Source organism: Uranotaenia lowii, chromosome 3 (assembly GCF_029784155.1).
Source record: "Uranotaenia lowii strain MFRU-FL chromosome 3, ASM2978415v1, whole genome shotgun sequence".
NCBI lineage: Eukaryota > Metazoa > Arthropoda > Insecta > Diptera > Culicidae > Uranotaenia > Uranotaenia lowii.
In genome coordinates this window covers 360,232,172-360,254,600 of record NC_073693.1, presented here as the reverse complement: position 1 = coordinate 360,254,600, position 22,429 = coordinate 360,232,172, and the positions used below count along the sequence as shown (strand labels likewise).

At 32.6% G+C, this 22,429-nt stretch overlaps 1 protein-coding gene across 1 annotated transcript in view; it reads left to right on the top strand.

Annotated features, from left to right (window-relative positions):
- The first annotated feature begins 7,365 nt into the window (after positions 1-7,365).
- The window catches only part of LOC129755141 (adipokinetic hormone/corazonin-related peptide receptor variant I-like), a 294,680-nt gene continuing 279,616 nt past the window's right edge, over positions 7,366-22,429 (top strand). The window contains exon 1 of the mRNA XM_055751493.1: positions 7,366-8,434. Within this exon, the coding sequence (XP_055607468.1) occupies positions 8,092-8,434 (343 nt within the window). The 5' untranslated portion in view covers positions 7,366-8,091. The remainder of the gene's footprint in view (positions 8,435-22,429) is intronic.

The window sequence follows — 22,429 nt, the reverse complement described above, 5'->3', positions numbered from 1 at the left end:
ATGTCATCAGCGAAAAATATATTAAAAGTATTTTAGTCTTCTTACTTTTTTCACTTAAATATTATATTTTTCCCGACAATATTCTTGTTTTATTCATTCTTGGTGGTGAAGCATTGTGTCGTCGGCGAAAAAAATATTTAAAATATTTCACTTTTATAACCTTATTTACTTATTGATTTTTTTCAAATTTGTCATCTTATCAACATTTAAAAGCCTTGGCTTAGAGGTTAGATCGTAAGTCTTCTAAGCCAGTGGTCATGAGAACAAATCTCGGTCCTGGCATACATAGTACTTCTTCCTGAGGTTGGTAGTTTAAGTATTTAAAGCATGCTAGTTGCCACTTCTGGAAGTTTGTACGCTTGTAAGGTTGCACTTAGGATCTAACACATGTGTGTGCTCATAAAATTCTCAACCAGTGTTTACTTGGCACTAGTCAATAAAGGCAGACTGCTAATGAAAAACAAAATTCTAGTTTTTTGTTCTTAATTTGTGTTGAGCAATTTCTGGGTTTTTACCAAATTTGAAAGAATATTACCGGGATATTTGATCGACATTTTTAAATCATATGCCCGGGTTTTACCAGGTTTTTAGAATAAAAAAGCCGGGATTTGTCCGGCCCGGGTACGAAAAAATTCTGGCAACCTCAGTATAGAAGATGAATGATCAACAAGAGGAATCTCAACACTTTAAGTATCTACACTAAATTTATTCGGTGAAATTTACCCCCAGGAAATTGAAAGTTACAGCAAGTTTAATTAGGAAGATCGAACTTTTTCGACATTGAATTTTTGACCCCTTTGAAATTTGAGAAGATTGGGTTGAGTTTTCTGAAAAGGAAAATTTAAAGAACAAATAGCATCTCAAAGTAATGATTAATTTAGGTTTGAAGGACCATTCACATGCAGCGTTTAAAATCTAACAACAAGTCTGCTAAAAAGCAGATTAAGAAAAAAACATATTTTAATAATTACAATACAAAATTGTCTAAAAAGAAAAAATCGATATTTGAAAAATCACAAGATTTCAAAAATTAGAAAAACTCATTATTGACCAAAAACAGAAATGACATAATAATTATAAATAACGAAACAAAAAAAATAATTTCTGAAAATTGTCATAATTGTCCAGCAGTGCCTTTGATTGCATCGACATACTCCTTTAAATCTTCAATAAAAAATGACTTTCATCCAAATCTTCTCTCCTGATTACAATCATACTTAACCGATCGAACACAAGTCGATCGCTTCCAAGACGATGGTGTGCTCCAGGGGTCTCATTTAGGACTTTTTCTTTTCATTCTGATCGTAAAGGATATGTATTATTATTGAATTTCTAATATACGCTGATGATATTCAACCGAGGATGTTAACACTGATCACACTGACATGACACTTAGAACAAACATTCAACCATTTTCTGTCTAATTTATTTTGTCAGATTTTGTAAGTTCGCAATACCGACGGCAGGTGGCGAACCTGGAAAATGTGACAAAAAATGCCCTGTATGAAAAATGTACTTGTTTAATCCGATTTTATCGTAGAAATTGCCTGTTTTGGTTGGGTGGCATCTCCTAACTGGGATAGCATTTCTTCAAATCGATCGATGCGCAATCGATATTGGAATCGATGTTGCGTACTGTTGGAAAAATTATCCAGAAAACGAAATCGAGTGTCCAGTCAGTATGGTCAGTGATGTTAATGTAGAATACAGATGAGAGTAGGAAAAGAGAGAATGCGCAGAGCAAATGATTTCTCAATATGCTTGAAAAGGGTTGCCATCATTATTTTTTTTTCCAAAAATCAGGGAACTGGTGAAATAAAAATCTGGCAAACTCAGGCTAGGTTACAGTAACGGAAATTTCGCTCAAAGCGATGATCTTTTTTTTTGGTCACCGCTCCATATTTTCACTGTGTTGTGAGCCTACTTGGTTTAATAATTCTACTGAATGAAGGCAATCGAATGATTCCTTTTTTTGAATTAGAATTGAAGGGTATCTTTCAATTGCTTTGATTCTGCCACATTTTCACTTTTTAACTTCAGCAATGGTACCTGATCCAGTTCCCCATTTTTCATCACATTCGTAAAAATCAGGAAAATCAAGCATATTTTCAAAAATCAGGGAAATTCAATGGCTTATCAGGTTGTCAGGCTGAGCCTCAAAACATTAGGCAAATCCTGAAAAATCAGGCACATTGGCATCTCTGGGCGGAACGCGTGGACAAGTTGCCTATAAAAACAATAGCACCTCTGAAAAATGATCATTCTTTATTCGGATGTTGTAGTGAGACATAACGGAGGCACGGAACGAAATCACACACTAGAAGACGGTAAAAAGGTGCGAACAAACCCTAGGTTCACGACAGTTGAAACATTTCAAAACGAAATCAAAGTTTTCTTTGAATGGGGCGACTAAAGTCTACTTCAATTAAAATTTAAAAAATGCATGGATATGAATACAAAAAAGCGGTTAAAAAATACATTAAAATATTTACATTACATGAAAGTCTGTTAATAATGTATGTTTAAACGTTCTCTGCCAACATGCCATGCTATATCAGTGGCGTTATGATTCGCTAAAGCATTCATTGTTCGAATTGAGTGTGGGTGTGAGCAATTGAGCAGAATGAATCCTGTTAAACCCTTTTTAATAAGAAAGTCTTGATTGTGTGTGTGCGAGGAGAAAGAATGATGGAATCCCAGAAAAAAATTTAAAAAAACACATAAGTGTCAAATTAGTCTGATTTAATCACCGACCAGTGAGTGGATAGCAAATATTGTTTCTTAAAAATGATCATTATCAAAACTTTTTTTGAGTCTTTAGGAAAGTTTTCCATTGAACAGGTTTGCAAATTTCATCAAACTAAGCATGCCTTATACATAAAACATTAGTTTTGTTGATTTTGTTTGGTTCTGGCATGAATTTATATCTTAAACGATTACAACTCTTTTCAAAAACTGCTCAGTTTTTTGTCGAAATGTTAAAAATGCTGTAGCTAATTTCTATTTGCCTCACCTAGATGGAATCGAATGATAATACGATCATTCTTTTGGCGTCTTTTGGGAAGAAAAGTTCGTGCGCCAGTGGTTAAGAAAAATGTATAAGAAATTTTTTCTTCGATCACCACATATATTTTTGCGAAAAACTTCAATAAAAACAGCAAAAAAAATTGTTTTCGTTTTTTTCTTTAGAAAAAATTGTCCTCAAACGTTTAGGAACGCATAAAAGTGTAAACAGAACAGACTGGCATTTTCTGAAATGTTGAAAAATGTTTGTTTAGTGAATAACGATGGTGGCGCATCTTGCCTGCACTGAGAATTGTGTTCCCAGTTCCCCTATATTGTATGTTCGATCGATGCTGGAGTATTGTAGCGTCATATGTGTAGTGCTTCCCTGTAGTTTTAGCACAATTGATTCACAAAACAAAACAGCATTAAATAAAAACGCGACTTTCACTCATCACATTACTTAACAGGTCGCCTCCAGTCGTGCTCATACTAACCTTTGAATAAATAGACATGTTAATTACGTCTGGAAATTACCCATTTATGAAATGTGTTAAAATAACTCTCTAGGTAATAAATAGTTGAATACTCATTCTAGACGGAGACTTGCGATTTATGTTACTACTCTCAACCTCATTTCCTACAATATGGAATCCTTATTTAAATATTCACGAGCAACGTCTCGAATCTATGTATGTACATATGTATGTATGTTTGACCCATCAGTGGCTGGTAGGTCTTTCGACCCGAGTCGGTACGGGAAGTCTCGATCGCACATTCAAATATTGTTCATACTTAACTCATCAACAATATTTGCAGCACAACCAAGGGGTCCGTTACCACTGGCTTGGGACAGGTTTGATTCATCTTACTCCCTTCCAACTGTTCGAAACAAATAAAGAATCCTGAAAAAGGACCTTAGTACCCCACTCATGATTCTTAATTTGCCGAGATACTCCGGCTGGCTTGAACCCACAATCCATTGTATATCAGTTTTCCGCTCGTTTGATGCCCTGTCCTACCCCCCTCTAATCCCCAAGAATAGAGTTAAGCTATTTTAAATATATAACAAACAAAAAACTACACATTTGTACATATTTTTCCATCTTACCTTTCAATCAACTGCACTTCGCTTATCTCGTTGTTCTTACCCTCAACTTTGACTTGATAATAATAAACTTTATTATACCATATCCGTAACCTGAATTTTAGATTATAACTGACAGGCTCACGTACTCCTTACAATAAACATTAAATATTTAACAGATTTTAATTACCAAAAAATAACGGAAGCTCGAAAATGATACGATTAAAAAAATGAATAGGAAGCTTACAACAATTGCCGATTTATCAATTTTCTGTAACCTGGACATGATTCCTGAAGACCAAATTACATAAAATATGAACAATTTTTACATTCAATGCGCTTGCACAATGCCTATCAATCAATTGATTCTAAATGCTTAGAATACCTGGAATAGTAAACAAATATTTTTTCTGAATTTATTTGGATTGTTTACACATTTCTTATCAAAATTTTTTAAATTCCAATGCATATTTTTTTAAGCAACTTAAATGCCTATTTGATAAAAGCACGAGCAACGCCTCTAATCTGCTCAAAAACAATTACGTAAAATCAATTGGACCACTTTTCCTCTCCCACATATGAATCTCGCTGTAAGTTTACTTTCAAAGCTCAATTTTGATGCACTTTCCCGTCCATTAAGAAACAAACATTTACTTCACATTTAATTTTATGACAAGAACTATGCAAAACATCAACCTGTTAATCAAATGATGTACAAATACAATGCAAAAATTGAAGTTATAGACGAAACAATGGACAAATTACAATTGAAAGGCATTGAAAAATCGCTTAATACAACAACAAAAAAAAAGCGTATAAAAGTTTTTAATAGTTTTGAGTATTGTAGTCTACAAAGAAAATAAAGAACATGAAAAAATATGTCCAAAATTGACAGAATTGACAAAACTGACACAATAAACTAAATTGACAACTGAATTATTCAACAAATATTTTAATTAACAAAAAGTACGAATTTGACAAAATGTTAAAATTGAAATTTTTATCCAAATCGATAAAATAGAAAAGTTGATAAAATTGACACAACAGTCAAACTGAATAATTGACCAAATTTATAAAATTGTCAAAATTTTTAAAATTGTCAAAATTGACAAAACTGAAAAAATCACAATCACAAATCAAAATTGACCAAAAATGATTTTTTTAAAATTGTCAATTTTGACAAAATTAAGAAAATCGAGCACTGTGTGAAAATTGAGAAAATTGAAAATTGTGTCAAAATTGACAAAGTTTACAAAATTATACCAAATTGATAAAATTGTCGAAATCGTCAAAACTGACGAATTTCCAAACCACCAAAATTGACAAATTTCATTGTTGAATTTTTTGACAAAATTGACAAAATTAGAAAATCGCAAAATATGTCTTTTTTGCATTTTTGACAAACTGACAAAGTTGACAAATTCGAAAATATCGGCAAATTGATAAAATTGAAAGAATAAAAAAAAACTGAAAAAATTGAATAAAATTTCAAAAAGTGCGGAAATAGATAGATTTGGCAAAATTAACAAAATTGATGAAATTGTCAAAAAAAAAAAAACAGTTATGACAAAAATTAACGAAATTGTCAAAATTGAAAAATTTGAAGGTATTGATAAAATTGTCGAAATTAACAAAAGAAAACTGTGTCACCTTTGACATAATTGATAAATTTTATAAAATTCACCAAAATTGACAAAATAAAGATATTTATTTGACAAAATCGACAAAAATGACAAAATTGACACATTTTACAAAATTAATAAAAAAATATAAAATTGGCAAACTTTTACAAAATTGTCAAATTTTTTTTTTTAAATAACTGAAATTGATTTTGACAAATGTTGTCATCGACTAAATTGACAAATTGACAAAATGAAAAGTGTGATAAAATTGACAAAATGACTTAATTGACATAATATTCGGAATTTACAAAATAAACAAAATTTACATTATTGACATAATTCACAAAAATTTTAAAATTAACAAAATTGAACAAATTGATAAAATTTGAACAATTGACAAAATTGAAAATTTTGTCAAAATAAACAAAATTGAAAAAATGACAAATATGACCAAATAGACATAATAATCAAGATTGATGAAATTGGCAAAATTTAACGAAATTGTCAAAATTGAAAATTTTGTTAAAATAGTAATTATTGAAGAATTTTGTGAAAATTCACAAATTTTGTCAAAACTAACTAATTTTGCCAAAATTGACAAAATTGACAAAATAAAAAATATGATAAAATTGACAAAATTATCAAAAAAATGACAAACTCGATATTATTGACAAAGTTCACAAAATTTATAGAATTGAGAAAATAGAGAAAATTGAAAAAAACTGACAATCTGACAAAGATAACAAAATTGATAAATTAAAAAAAATATACAAAATTGATAAAGCTAACAAATTGACACAAAACATGACAAAATTGACAAATACAATACAACAATGACTAAAATCATCAGAATTGTCAAAATTGAAAAAATGTGAATATTGACGAAATTGGCCAAATTGACAATAATCATGGTATTGAATAAACTGATAATATGAAGAAATTTGGATACGAAATAGCGAAATTTACCAAAATTGCCCAAATTTAACATATCGAGTATTTTGAAAATAATGACAAAATTAAGAAAAATGGTCAATATTGACGAAAATTGGCATTATGGAAAAAATTGCAAAATTGCTTGAGTTTGACAAAATTGATCAATTTGAAAAAATTGCCAAGTATGACAAAAATTGCTAATTTCGTCTTAATTATCGTAACTGTCAACAATGTCAAAATTGTCAGAATTCACTAACTTGTGAGAATTGTCAAAATTGACAAATATTTTAGCCACCCTTTGGAAAACCACCTGTCGAACTGGTGAAAAACGAAGTGGGGAAAGAAGGAGAACGAAAACGGATTTGTTTTCCCAACTATCCATCCACTGACTGGATAGTGTGTTATTCTCGTGGAAAAGCTTAATGATCCATTCATAGATTTCTAGAAAAAGGGGCCACAACCGGCACACAGGACGAATCGGATGTGCGCATGCTTGACAAATGAACTCTGTTTTTGAATCCGAAAGCCTTGGCTTCGGCTTTTGTGGTGAGTTTCTTCTGTTGAAATTTAAAGTTCACCTCAACCCCACCGGACCGGATGTTGCTTGCTTTCGTTAACGGTTCGCTTCAAATCAACAGATTTTGGACAAGTTCTTGAACTTGGAACTCCCAGACGGCTGCAAGTGGCCTTCAGTTTATCGGTGGCTTCTAAGCGAGACGCATTGTGGAGATCGTCCTGGGAAGGAACAAGAAATAAGTTAGGAAAAAAACGGGCGGGCTTCTGGGGGTTTCATTCAAGTTGCTGAAATCAGTCTCCGGTTTCATCTCTTTAAGAGTGAGTGGTCAGTGTACTTATTTGGAGAGGGAAGTATAATTGATGGATAAATCTGCTGATTGGTCATTGGACGGGTGCTGTGGCTGCCGGAGAAGATAAAATGCCCGTGGATGATTCCGGATGGGTTGCGGTGGCTCGTGGTGGATCTCACATGTGTGGTATTGGTGTTAATTGAATCCCCTTCCCAATTTCCCTGGCCAGAGAGTCTCCAGCAACTTCCAAACATCCGAAAGTGCTCCGGAAGTGATGGGTGGTTTTCGAAAATAATGTTTACTGGATGTCGGTTTGTGTGGTTTAGTGTTGATAAAATCTCCCCAAGTGGATTAATTTGAATAAAATTGCACCCGAAGCTTCGCTGAGCTGCCACGACAGTTGGTGGGTTGTGAAAGTGAGCAATCTGTGTTTTTCCACAATCATTTGCATATTCGGGCGGCAGATGAAAAAAGTTTTGGATGTGCGAATTCTGCACAAATTATACATATAAACCTGCTTAGCTCTGATAACAAAACGTGAGTGTGAATCTAGATTAGCTAGATAAATTTCGCACCGAGAGGATATCCTGAAGAAAAAGTGCTAGAATACAAAAAAAAAAAGAAAATAAAATCAAATCAAATGGATACCCTGAAGCACGCGGCAGATCAGCAGGAGCAATCGTTTCTGGCGCTGATGGCCGCATTGGCCAATCAAACCGCACCGGGGGGTGGCGGAAGTGTTGTTGCCGGAAGTGGAAGAGGAACAGGAACGGGAGCAGCAGGAATAAGTGCGAAAGCTTCCGAGGAATATCACCGAGGAATAGCCGTGGGCCTCGCCGTCCAGGCCCATGCCGGTCTGCCCGCGTTCGGTGTCGGGGAACCATCGATAAGTCGCAGCCTGGCCGCGCTGACCGGTAACGTGAGTGGGATAAACGTCCAGGACGTGACCAACAACGGAACCGATTCGGAGATTGTTGCTCCAGGTGAGTGGTTTTTTCTGACGTTTTGGTTTCGTGCTTTTTTTCTGATTATCTCTCGCGCTAATGAATTGATAAATATTGTGCGACTGGAAGTGTGAGAATAATAACTCAAAAATCTAAACTTCAAACTCGGGCAAAATTAGACGAGTTTTTGATTTAAGTTCAGGGTATGATTCGTAAAATAAAAAAGTGGATACTAATTTTAAAAGGTAAAGGTAGTAATCGTTTTTTGAAATGAAATTTTCGATCTAAATTGCAATACTTATTCTATTTTTGTGATGCTTTTAATTTGAAAACTTTTAAACAAACTTTTTTTGATTGATTAACATAACGATTTTTTCACAACATTTAAAAAAAAGCTTTATGTTAGCCTTATCTAATGAAATTTGTATTGGACTGTCTAAATACAATTTAAATTTGAAAATTATATAACAAATGGGGTGACACTATTGAACATTTGAAACATTTTTTTTGCTAAATTTTTGAGTCAGGGAATGATTTTTATTCTTTGCACTCGGTGTTCCTCAAAATAATTGTACAGTTATCGACTTCATAATATTTTTTCGACAACTCAAACTGCAATAATTAACAGAGCTTAAGAGAGCTTTTTTTGCCTTTCTTACAGAAAGGTATAGTTATCTGTCGATTTGGGAGATCCTTAATTATGGGTCTTAGATATACCTTTATAGGTACCTATCGAATCAGCTCGACGAGTTCAGACGATGTAATTATCATCAAATCATCACTCCAAAAACGTGTCAATATGGCTGGCTAGCCACAACCAGCAATCACTAAACTCAAGATTATCGTATATATGACGTCAAATTATACGTGACGTCATAGATACGCGCTTGCTATCTAAAAGTATGGACCTGTCGATGTGTGGAAGGGAGAACAGAGAGGCTTCACTCCCACTCAGGTTTTGATGTCATCCTGACAGAAACCGTATGGGAGGAAGAAGACAGTTAAAATTTTCCCGGCCAATGATTTTTTTTTACTATTATGGATCAGTTTGATACCAATCCATTACAAAAATTTCGGAACCGAAGCCCCGAATTTGAATCATTAAAATGGTTTTCACCAAGGGGTACTACCCCGAAATTGATGAAGTCGTTGATGAGTACGTCATGCCCACACTGCATGGTACGGAAGCGATAGTAACTTCGCCCAACATTATATTCAGGCACAGATTGCTCTGAGAAGGGGAAAACAACACGGGTACGCGGACGATGTATGCACATCCTCTCATCTTCTCACGTGCCGTTCGTGCTTACGAAGCTTTTTCTTAAGCAGCAACGACCGTGGAAGCAAATTAAATCTAATAAGACAAATGCTACTGAATCCTCTCGAGCTTTAAGCTCTCGGGCTTGTTTTTTTGTTCCCTTTTCTCTTCCTCTCTTCAGATCTAACGTTGCGTTGTTGTTGTTGGGGTTGGTGTCTTGCAAAAACGATGACTGCTTGGAGGTCGATCTGAACTTTCACTTGCTGAAGCCAATGGAAGATGACAACCAAACAGTAGCGCCACCAAGCCCTCCATAGTAGAGTTTGAAGCATTTGGGATTTTTTTTGGAACATGCATATAAAGCTAAAAAGCTAATAATCATTATTGACCAAGTTGAAGAAACAGAAAAAAACATTTTCGCCAAGTTGACCAAATACAAAATTGACAAAATTGACAAAATTGACAAAAATTGACAAAATTGACAAAATTGACAAAATTGACAAAATTGACAAAATTGACAAAATTGACAAAAGAGATGACAAAATCGACAAAATTCACTAAATTGACAAAATTGACAAGATTGATAAAACTGACAAAATTGAAAAAAATGACTAAATTAACGATGACAAAATCGAAAAAATTCACTAAATTGACAAAATTGACAAGATTGATAAAACTGACAAAAATCGACAAAATTGACAAAATTGACCAAATCGACCAAATTGACAAACTTGGCTTAATTCATTGATTTGACAAAATTCACTTAGCTGAAAAAATCATAACAATTGATAATATTTATATAATTGAAAAAATCGAGAAAATTGGCAGAGTTGACAAAATTGACGATGAAAAAATCGACAAAATTCACTGAATTGACAAAATTGACAAGATTGATAAAACTGACAAAAATCGACAAAATTGACAAAATTGACCAAAACGACCAAATTGTCAAAATTCACAAAATTGACAAAGACAAAATCGACAAAATTCACTTAATTTAAAAAATTGACAAAATTGACTGGCGAAATTTACAAAATTGACCCAATTGACCAAATTGACAAAATTGACAAGATTGACAAGATTGACAAATTGACAAAATTGACAAAATCGAAGAAAATTGACAAAATTGAGAAAATTGGCCAAATTGACAATGACAAAATCGACAAAATGCACTTAATTGACAAAGCTGACAAAATTGACAAGATTGACAAATTTGAAAAAATTGACAAAATCATGAAAATTGTTAAAATCGACAAAATCTAGAAAATTGGTTAAATTGACAAAATCTACTTACTAACAATGCTGACAAAATCATGAAAATTGATAAAATTGACATTATTGACAAAATGGAAAAAATGACCAAATTAACAAAATTAACGAAATAGACAAAATCAACAAAACAGAATAAAAATCTCAAAATAACAAAATTAAAAATACTACGCTTTCAAAATTTTCAATATTATTAATTTTCAAAATTTATTCTACAGATTTTCTACATTTTGGTATCGTATTTTACTCTAGCAATTGAAATTTTATCCAATAATTTTATCTATGTATTTGTTTCCTCTACTTCAGTGGTTGAATTATTTGAAATACATGGTCAGGTATCTTTTTTTAAATTGTATTCTTAATTTTTATACCCCTTCCATTTTGAAGATATCATATGCTGTAACTCCAAAAGGAGTAAATTGAGTTAGATTATAATGTCATAGAAACGGAATCATACATGATATTCCAGAATCTAGTTATTCAAAAATCTCCAATTAGTTGCAAATAAGGTTATTTATATGAAATTTTTGATTATATAAAAATACTTTTATCCTAATAAAAACTTTGAATCTTTATTTCCTAAATTCATTTTGGATTTATTGCGTATGAAATTCATTAATCATAATTCATAATTCATTTTGTTTTATATGTACCCAAATATGATTTACAGCCTGTAAGAAAGGCTACAATCCACTGTCAAGTGTATTAAATCGGGTTTTTATTTTAGTTATGGTAGCGTGAAAAAAAATCTAGTTTTTAGCGCAGCTTGTATCTAGCAACTATTGATGATATTGAATTTCTCAAGGCATCATACTTTCATTTTCCACTTTTGTAATTATCGTTATTAAAGTTTGAGGGTTTTATGAATTATGAAAATTTTAGAGCAAAGGGATATTACGAAAATTCAATCAATTTCTTATTATGGAATATGGAAATATAATAATCAAGCACTTCGAATATCGTGAAAGTTGCAATAAGTCTTTCTTAGGAACGGAAAATAATGAAAAAAATCTATTTACTAACATTTTGAATTATTGAAATGAAAAAGTAGGAATTAATGCTAATTTTAGGATCACAACATAGTTTTTGACTGTCTCCCTATCAAATCCCGTGACCCGTATTCCCAAACAAAAATTGTTTTGCTAGGATGCAGAGGTGACCTCGGTCCTAAAGCATGAATTTTGAATATTTTAATTCCTTTTCTCTCTTTTCCTTCTATCTATTAACTACTAGGACGTGGCCGGCACCGTTTTTGACGTTTAAAGAGAGAGCATCAGTTTTGAGCATTGTGAATGTGTTGTCAATCCCAGACACCGTTCTTTTGAACTCTGAGCAAAATTGATGGCACTTTGAAGAAATATTGGCTTAGTTTTCATTTTAAAAATATGTATTCAAAGGAAAATGGGCAACGAGCAATTTTTTAAAATTTTAACTAATAATTATACAATTTTTAAATTTCAAATGTTTTGTAATTCACGCTAAAATGTATTAAGATTCCTTTAAAAATGAATATTGAATCCAAATATTTTGATGAAAAAGATTTTTAGCGAAAAAATTGGAAAATCGGTATAAATTTCGAAGAAAATTTTAAAATGTCAATAAAAACTTTCTAGAATTAGCTGTAAAAAACGCGGTAACTATGCTGTCGTAATATACCGAAAGGACGTACACCCATTTTTCGTTTTTTTTCTCTTTTTCTCCATTATTCATTACTCTGAGACTTTTCATGAAATGTGATGATCTGTACAATTTATGTGAAAATGTTTAAAAATTGTTACCTTCTGCATTACAACTCGTAACTTTGCGTACAATTGCTTCGAATACATATACGTCGCTTTTCGAATAAACGTTGGTTTTCTTTTATCGATTATCCGACGAAGTGACGTTTGTTCATAGTTTCTTCATTAGAAGCGCAGCCATCTTATCACTTAGGGAGCTGAAATTTGACATGAATGCTCATTTTAACCAGAAAGGATAATACACTTTTTCCATCTTGAAAACTTGCATTGCCACTTGCATTGGCTGATACACAAAGTACAACTTAATCATCAAAACAAGCACAAGATGCCAAAACGAGTATCTGGATTCAATATTCGTTTCAAGTGTTGGTTTTAAAAATAAGTGTAGTACAATAATGCACACCGCGACAAGTCAATGTAATCATAATGGGGATGATCTGATACAGCAAATAAAACTTTTCAGGTGCAGATAACTCATACGACCCAGAGCGCTGTATTCAGATAGGAAGGGGAAGAGAATTTATATGGAAAATCCTACTCGGCAAGTAGGAATGAAAAAATGATTAAAAGCAATGAATTTTCAAAAAGAAACGATCTCACCAAATCCATTAAACGGTATAGAAGGTTTAGGCCGGAGCTGTCTCCCAATTCTTCCTGATTGGAGTCAACTGGAACGGGTTGCAACCAAATATTTTTCAAAATATCTGTCGCTTACGAGCAACGCGCATCGCACCAATCTTAAAAAGAACAGCAGTTTTTCGCCCAGTTCGGAATTTTCCCTTTTTCTCTTGCTGTGGACTTATAGTTGGGCTGCGCCACGCTGTTTTTCCAAATTCTTCAGATGTCTTTTAAAACAATTTTTCCTGACTTCTCCAGCAGTCGACCGCTGAGCACATTTTTATATCGGAAAGTACGCTTGAACATTAATCGATAAATTTGGTACTGCGTAAGCGCAAATCAGATTACACCGATAGCCATTTTTCTTTTCTTTTAAGCACTATTTTCTGAATCGCAATAATATATCCCGGGAAGCTGCTTTCCAAACTTCACCCATCATTACAGTTTACATCAACGTTATCCTTTGCAATCTTTATGCACAATTTCACGATTTTTTGGCTATTTACAGTTTTATTTAGATAAATTTTCACGGAACACGAAAAAATTACGTCAAATGTCCAAAATTCATGGCCAACTTCCTTTCCAATTTGAAAATGTTACGTTTTAAAAAAGATCATCAACATAGCAAGTGCTGCTTTAGTAATACTGACGATATCATACATTGGATTTCATCGAAATCTGCACACGAAGTTTTCCAGAACTGTCATTTGATTTCAAAGTTTATATTTGGGGAATCGACGGCCACATTTCGTGGGGTATCATAGGCCACCTATATTTTGGTGTTTTTATACTCATTCAGAACTTAAAATACGTTTTTCCTATCTGAAAAATTTGAATTTGAAATAAAGAGTTATGAAAAATATTTTGTCCATTTTTTCCAATGCGATGAAGACGAACATAAATCTTATATAAGGAATTTTGCCAAAACGTTCGCGAGGTAGAATTATGAACTATTCGATCATATACAAATCTGTTTATTATTTCTTCATCTGAAATTGCTTTAAAATAATTAAATGAATTATGAAATTTCAATTTTGGGTCAACTCATAAACTTTGCAAGTTATCTAGTCAATTTGGATTTGGTGGCCCACGTTTTCCCACAGTTAAAAAAATATATTTTTTTAAAACAGTCAGAAGTTTTGACTCAGAACTTGGGAATTTAATGTTTTTGAAAAATAAAAAAATGCCTAATGAAACCTTAAAAATGTAGAAAACCTTTCCATTAATTTTTTCTTTTTACCTTTATTAATAAAGAAGTTAGAAAAAAAAGTGGCTCATGATACCCCACTCTCCCCTGTATTTTTGTTTTGGCATGTTTGCAACTTTCAGGGATACTGAACAATGAAAAGTGCCATTAAACTTCAATATGTGACTTGACCCTTCAATGAAGTTGTGTAGCTTTAAAATTGTCACAACTTTCTCATACTATACTCGTTTCGAAAAACAGACAAACGAATTTTTCATTTTTTGAGGCTAGTTTTTGAAAAAAAATGTTTTTAAAACATGTTGTTTCAAAAGATAGATCTTTAACGTCTTTAACTTTCCAAAGCCGTTCGCTAAATATCCGTTTCGAGGAAATTTGAATTGTAGTTTTATTTCCTTCTCCTGGCTGTAAATGTTAACTGATTGTGATGATATTATATTCATTGTGTAGGTAATTTATTCTTATTAATCAACATTTCAAAATAAAGTCGATATGTATTACCAGGTTATAAGAAACTGGTTCAGAAAGTAAAAAGTCTGAAAAATCAATTTTATTTTTAAAACACTCATAGTTTCTGACAGCTTTTCTGTATTTAACTGTTTCATTGATGTTTGAAATCGTCAAGAATCCATCTATCCGACAATGTATAGATATGTTGGGGTCCAATGAAAGTTTTGATCGCTATCACAGGTCTTCCGGTCGAAAAAAAATCTTACTTTTAAAAAACGACATCAAATTTTTGCTTTGCTTAGCTGTATTTCATTTCCCAATGAACCGATTTTTCAAAACTTAAATTTTAATTTTTTGGCGTTAATTTGATCAATATTTTCATAGAACATACTTGGTCTGTCAAAACTACCAGTTCATCAGTATATTGGAATGATGATAAAGATGTTTGAAATGTGCGCTTCGGGCCGACCCGAACAGCTTTGGAGAGTTAACAAAGTTTTTTTTAAGTTTGATGATCTACAACTTTTTGGAAGACGTCATAGTGATAAAATTATAATTACAAAAAATTAAAAAAAAAATTATCTCACTTATAGCTGAATTTATCAGGATAAAAATTACAATAAAGTATGCGCATTTCAAAATTATGAAACATTGTAGTATATATCATGAAGCTATTTTGACATTTAAGCCTTCAAAAAGCTCATGATCATGTTTTTCTAGTTTTAAACCACTGTGCAAGGCCAGCTTAAAAGGTGGTCTGTAAAAACTTTTCAATTTGATATGTTTTCATTACATGTTTACATGTGCAAAATTTTGTGGCGATCTGTTTACTAGTTTTCGATATAGCGTCTAATGCGTAAATTCATTGAACAACATTTTTGGGCAGGATCGTGAAAAATATTTCAAAGCCTAATTGAGAGACCCCAAAACAGCTAAAAATCAACTACACGTTTTGTGAAGGAAAAAATTTCACATTTTTTCACATAATCATCAATAACTATGTCTAAAGTAAAAAATATCTCAAAACTATTTTTACTCTAAAAACCTATAAGTAGAGTTTAAAATTGGGAAAAACTTAGTTTGTTTTTGAAATTTCAAATGTTAATAAAAATGTAATTTTAAAATCTTGAAATATCTATTTATTCGAAGGCTCGCAAACAAACAGCCTTCCTGATGAAATCAAAGCGTTTAGAAGCAGCAGGTTGATTTAAGTGAGGGATCAACTTTTTTCCTTAGTAAATGTATAACTTTGGTATAGTTTCTGTAGTATTTTGAGGTAAATTTTTAATATTTTTAAAATAGCGACATTTTTTAAGAGTAAGCCAGTCTAGGACAAAAGGCTAGAAACCCTATCAAATGGCAAAGTTTCAAGGAACAATTAAAGGGGAACAGTGCAAGGATCTAGGAAATTTTTTTTGAAGTAAAATTTTTATAAGTGATGTTATAAAATTCAGCCCCTTATTTATGAAGCATTATTTTCAATCTTTCGATTTTAATTGTTGTTCGGCCTTCACACATTAAGGACCACGAAGGAATCTGAATTAAGAAAAAACACAAATTCAGAAGTTGTTTTGTATCCTGTAAGATCATGAAAACTCATTAAAACCGTCTAAATAGAGACTGATCAATGATGTTACCTCAATGCATCAAATTCTAAAAAAAGACAAAATCGATTTTTTAATCAAATTTAAAGTTGTCTTATAAATTTCTGCAACCATGTTTTACGTTCATAGGAGTCCAGTACTGGTTTAAGAAATATGAAACATGCCACATTCTCCTTAACCGAAAAGATAATCGAAAAATATTGAAAAAAGTGATCAGTCTTGCCCCGTTCTACGGTACAGTAGAATATTAGGTTCTACCTACCTATTGCCAGCATGTAATAGAAACATTTAGCGGGCTTTTCATATTAAAATTGATGTATGAAGAACATGCTCTTTTTTCAAGATTTTAATTCAAATCACAGATAAATACCTGCTTTATGATCACATAGATTTTTTTTAAATCGAAAAGAATTCTATTTCAATGATTGTTTCGTTATTCTCGAATCAAGTGTTCAACAAGTGTGATTTTTTAAAGTTTTTATTAGATACGTTTTAAAATAAAACTCGTTTATGTGCAGAAAAAGTTTCTTAGTTTCATAAAAAAATCAATATTTAAATTCATTTACTGAAGCGCATTGTCACGTTACACCTGTACTGAAGGAATACTATAATATTGTTGAAGTAAACAGTCTTGAACGTTTTCGAAAAAAGCATAACAATTTTCATGGCAATATGTGACGTTATGTGTTTTTAATCAAAAATAATTGTTGAAATCAATTTATTTTCTTACTGAAATTTTATCCGAATATCTTTTCATGGAAAATGACGCTCAAGAAATAGTCTTTCTGATGGTGTGCAAATTATTTTTGAATAATGAAAAATAAAAATCAGCTCTCCAGTTGAGGGGTGCTTGGAATATATCAAAAGGATTTAGAGGAAAAAAAACAACAGAATTTGACTACAAATAACCGTAAAGTATCTAGCAACACTTTAATAAACAAAAAAGACTATTATAAATTTGTGTTCTTTAAGTTAATTTATATTGCAGATAATGTTTGTAAATTATAGAATTTTAAGCAGTGTTCGGCACAACAGCGATTATTCGTTTATCGCTAACTAGTCCTCAGCTTTATATAAGTGGATTAAAATTGAGGCTAAATTTTGATTGAGCTTTAAAGCTTTGGATTGTTCAGTAGATTAATGTATTTTGCACGATAAATTTCTTTATTGACGCACCCCTCAACTTGAACTTTCACACGTGTCTCAAAATACTTGACGCTATTTTTTAGTTTATCAACCTCTAATATCAGTTTTTTCAATAATCCAATCAAGATAGCTAGCGACTCTTGTGTAGACATCCGGAAATCCCACGCCACATTCAACGACTGAGGAATCCAAGCCGACTAGCTGATTGTCAACAATCATCGGCCCTCCCGAATCACCACGGCAAGCTCCTTGACCCCTCCGCCCTTCTGTGCATATATTGGATTCTCGAATTCTGGTGTTTGGTCTGGCTGACATTATAATTTGATTGCATTTACCATTGCTGATAGTCAAAGTTTTAAGCAGAAGTAATTTTTTGGATACGTTTGAATACAAAGTTTGTCCCCAACCACAGATGATTGCAACTTGGCCGGGCCTCGGCGTTAACCTTGCAATCGGTATACTTTGAACATAATCGCCATACCTAATTTGGTTGCTTGTTTGAAGCAGACAAATATCGTTTTCTCCTGTGTACTTGTTAAAGTCACGATAAATGACCTGGTCTATGTCATAAAAGACACCCCGGCTAGACATAGAATCGTTTGTTCCAACGACTATTTGTAGGTTTCTGATTTTGCAACCATCCGTACAATGAGCTGCCGATAACAGCCACCTATCACTGATTATTGCAGCTCCACATCGAAAACCCTCGTCACGGGTTCTGAGCGATGCCATGAATGGGAAATCTTCAATTCTAGCCTCCTGCCCACCAAAAATACGAGCCTGTTTGCCTGCGAAATATTTGTAACTTATTAAAGACACTTGACAGAGGATTTATCTTATTCTTACCATTTGCGGAAGCTGCACAGCACAAAATGAAAACCAGTGGCAGATATCCGAACATTGTTATTGAATGATCAAAGTGAGGAACGGTGAAGGTATTTATACTCAGAAAATAGTAAAAGTAGTAAAATGACATTGGAATGAGAAATGTTAATTTAAAGCTTACAATCGCATTCGATTATCAGTTGTCTACTGTTGCAGGAAGACACGGCAATAAATAGGCATACATGTATAGGGGAGAATGAGGATACTTGATCCCTGGGGATACTTGATTCCTTAGCTATATCTCGAAACTGGAATGTCTTACAAAGATCAAATGTTCTAGAAAAATGTGCCAAAATGAGCAAAACAACAATGCTTGTAGTTTAAAAAATTTTAACAAAATAATTGTTTGAGTAATTGAACTTTGTTAGAAAAATTTCACAAAATGTAACTTGAAGATCTTTTTTCATAACATTAAAATGATTCTTACATGGGAAAATTATGAAAAAAATATTTGTTCCAATGTATCAATCGTTCGAGCGTAATATGAACTTCAAAATGCCATACTTTCAAAGCAATGGAAAACTCTCAACTTTTTTCAGAAAAAGTTTTCTAAAATGTTGATTATGGATACAATTTCTTCTGAATTGATCGTTATGATTGCTGATTACGAAATTACTAATATTTATCCAAAAACTAATATTTATCAAACAATTGTCTGAAGAAAAGAGCAAAAATAATTAATTTTCTCTTAATTATTAAAAAAAAGCGCCTTTAAGTATGCAATGTTATTAGCGTTGAGACAAAGTTATAGAATTTTCTTCTTATATCTGCAATAAATTGTGAAATGAGAACAAACATGACCAAAATAGTCAATAAACATTCTATCTTGGAGTTTTGTTTGATTTTTATTCAAGGATAAGGGCTTCCTGAATAAAAGATCAAGTCTCCTTCAATAGGGGATCAAGTCTCCCCTAACTTCAGAAAAATCGCAATTTTTTTACTCCCACGAAAATGCTTCTAGTTCATCAACGGGTTCAAGTATCGTTCTAATTTTTGGAGCAAGCTGTCAGAAAATGTCAAAGACGGCGAGTTGCTAATTTTTTCCAAAAAGATATGGTGAAAATAAGAAAAGGGGATCAAGTATCCCCACTCTCCCCTAAAGATAACGAAAAAAATGAACTTAAACCAATTTGCAGTTCAGCTCTTTTAATTTTTTCTGAATAGTTTAGGACGGATCTCTCTAGCTAGGTGAAGGAAAAATAAGATTTCTTGTATCATCAAGCCACCATCTGCCGCCCTGTTAAGCGATTTTCCTAATAAAAAAAAACAATGTCAAATTTTTATGCACATTCTTATGTAATGAATATTAAACTGTTCTACTTTCAATGAAAAAATGATTGAATTCGAAAAATAAGCACTAATAAAAAAAACTTATGGGGGTTTAGTGTTTTGCCTTCACCTGATTGATAAAGTTTTAAAAATAACCGATCGATTAGCAACATTAATATGAAATTTAAAAATTAATCTCGTTAGTCATGTTTTTGTTCCAGGTCGATAACAGGAAATGTAACTCAATGAGATTATCTGCACACTCCCTCAAAGTACTTTGGCCGATTTTTTCATTTGATTCGAACTTTCAGAACGAAGAAGATTGTAGGGAAACCGCAAAACATTCAATCATCTCATTTTCTCGGTTGTCTATCCCAACATTACATTTGAACGGTTTGAAAAAAAAAAAAAAAAACTAAAGAACTTCGAATTGTATTTGAACGGTTTTAAAAATAATGTTTACTCTCCATGATGCCGTTCGTCCTCTGCCAATCGGAGATAAAGTAAATCAAGAAACCCTCACAGAGCGAGGCAAAGCAAAAAAAAAAGAACCGTAGGAAAATTCAAATTGCAACAACCACCGGTATTTCTACAGAAAACCACGACAGGTAGGAGTTTATCGGCTACGTGACCACCCCAGAATGGAGCCAAACGGAAAAAGAGACCTCTCAGACCTCGGTAAAATTGTGTTCTGATGAACGATGGCTGCTACTAAGGCAAAAAATAAAATTCGAAGCAAATTTGTGTGGGATTTATTTCCGGCTTTTATTGAATTTTCCTCTACCCAACCTATGTAACTAACTAGCAGGCAGATGGAATGGAAAGTTCAAGCTGTTCTTTCACAGGGCAGGGCACACTCGGCTGATTTATAATGGGTGTATTGCCAAGGCTAGCGCAATAGGAAATATTTTCTGCCAATTTTCGGTCTGGAGGTTTAATTTTTTTTTCTATTTCCACTGTATTTGTGGAGGTTAAACTGATCAGATAAAAAAAACACAACCTTAACGATTTAAACTCGAGCGTTTTGTCGATTCTTCAAATTTGCTAAATTTTACCAACTTTTTCAATCTGAATTAAAATTGATTTCAATCTTCAAAATTTTCACATAGGAATCCGCTAAAAAATGGTCTTTTTCTTCTATCAGAAATTGCAAGCAATTTTTGAAAACTCGTTAATTCAACTAAATGCATAAGCAGAGAAACAAAAAAAACCTGTGAAATACCTATAATAAAAATAACAAAAGAACAGATAGTACAAAACTCAAAAGACTCAAAAGACTCAAAAGACTCAAAAGACTCAAAAGACTCAAAAGACTCAAAAGACTCAAAAGACTCAAAAGACTCAAAAGACTCAAAAGACTCAAAAGACTCAAAAGACTCAAAAGACTCAAAAGACTCAAAAGACTCAAAAGACTCAAAAGATTCGAAAGACTCCAAAGACTCAAAAGACTCAAACAACTCAAAAGACTCAAAAGAGTTAAAAGACTCGAAAGATTCGAAAGACTCGAAAGACTCGAAAGACTCGAAAGACTAAAAAGACTGAAAAGACTGAAAAGACTCGAAAGACTGAAAAGACTGAAAAGACTGAAAAGACTGAAAAGACTGAAAAGACTGAAAAGACTGAAAAGACTGAAAAGACTGAAAAGACTGAAAAGACTGAAAAGACTGAAAAGACTGAAAAGACTGAAAAGACTGAAAAGACTGAAAAGACTGAAAAGACTGAAAAGACTGAAAAGACTGAAAAGACTGAAAAGACTGAAAAGACTGAAAAGACTGAAAAGACTGAAAAGACTGAAAAGACTGAAAAGACTGAAAAGACTGAAAAGACTGAAAAGACTGAAAAGACTGAAAAGACTGAAAAGACTGAAAAGACTGAAAAGACTGAAAAGACTGAAAAGACTGAAAAGACTGAAAAGACTGAAAAGACTGAAAAGACTGAAAAGACTGAAAAGACTGAAAAGACTGAAAAGACTGAAAAGACTGAAAAGACTGAAAAGACTGAAAAGACTGAAAAGACTGAAAAGACTGAAAAGACTGAAAAGACTGAAAAGACTGAAAAGACTGAAAAGACTGAAAAGACTGAAAAGACTGAAAAGACTGAAAAGACTGAAAAGACTGAAAAGACTGAAAAGACTGAAAAGACTGAAAAGACTGAAAAGACTGAAAAGACTGAAAAGACTGAAAAGACCGAAAAGACTGAAAAGACTGTAAAGACTGAAAAGACTGAAAAGACTGAAAAGACTGAAAAGACTGAAAAGACTGAAAAGACTGAAAAAACTGAAAAGACTGAAAAGACTAAAAAGACTGAAAAGACTGAAAAGACTGAAAAGACTGAAAAGACTGAAAAGACTGAAAAAACTGAAAAGACTGAAAAGACTGAAAAGACTGAAAAGACTGAAAAGACTGAAAAGACTGAAAAGACTGAAAAGACTGAAAAGACTGAAAAGACTGAAAAGACTGAAAAGACTGAAAAGACTGAAAAAACTGAAAAGACTGAAAAGACTGAAAGGTTATCAAAACTGTTTGTTATGAAATTGTCAAAATATAGACTATTACAACAATTTTGACAAATTTTGACAATTTTGACAATTTT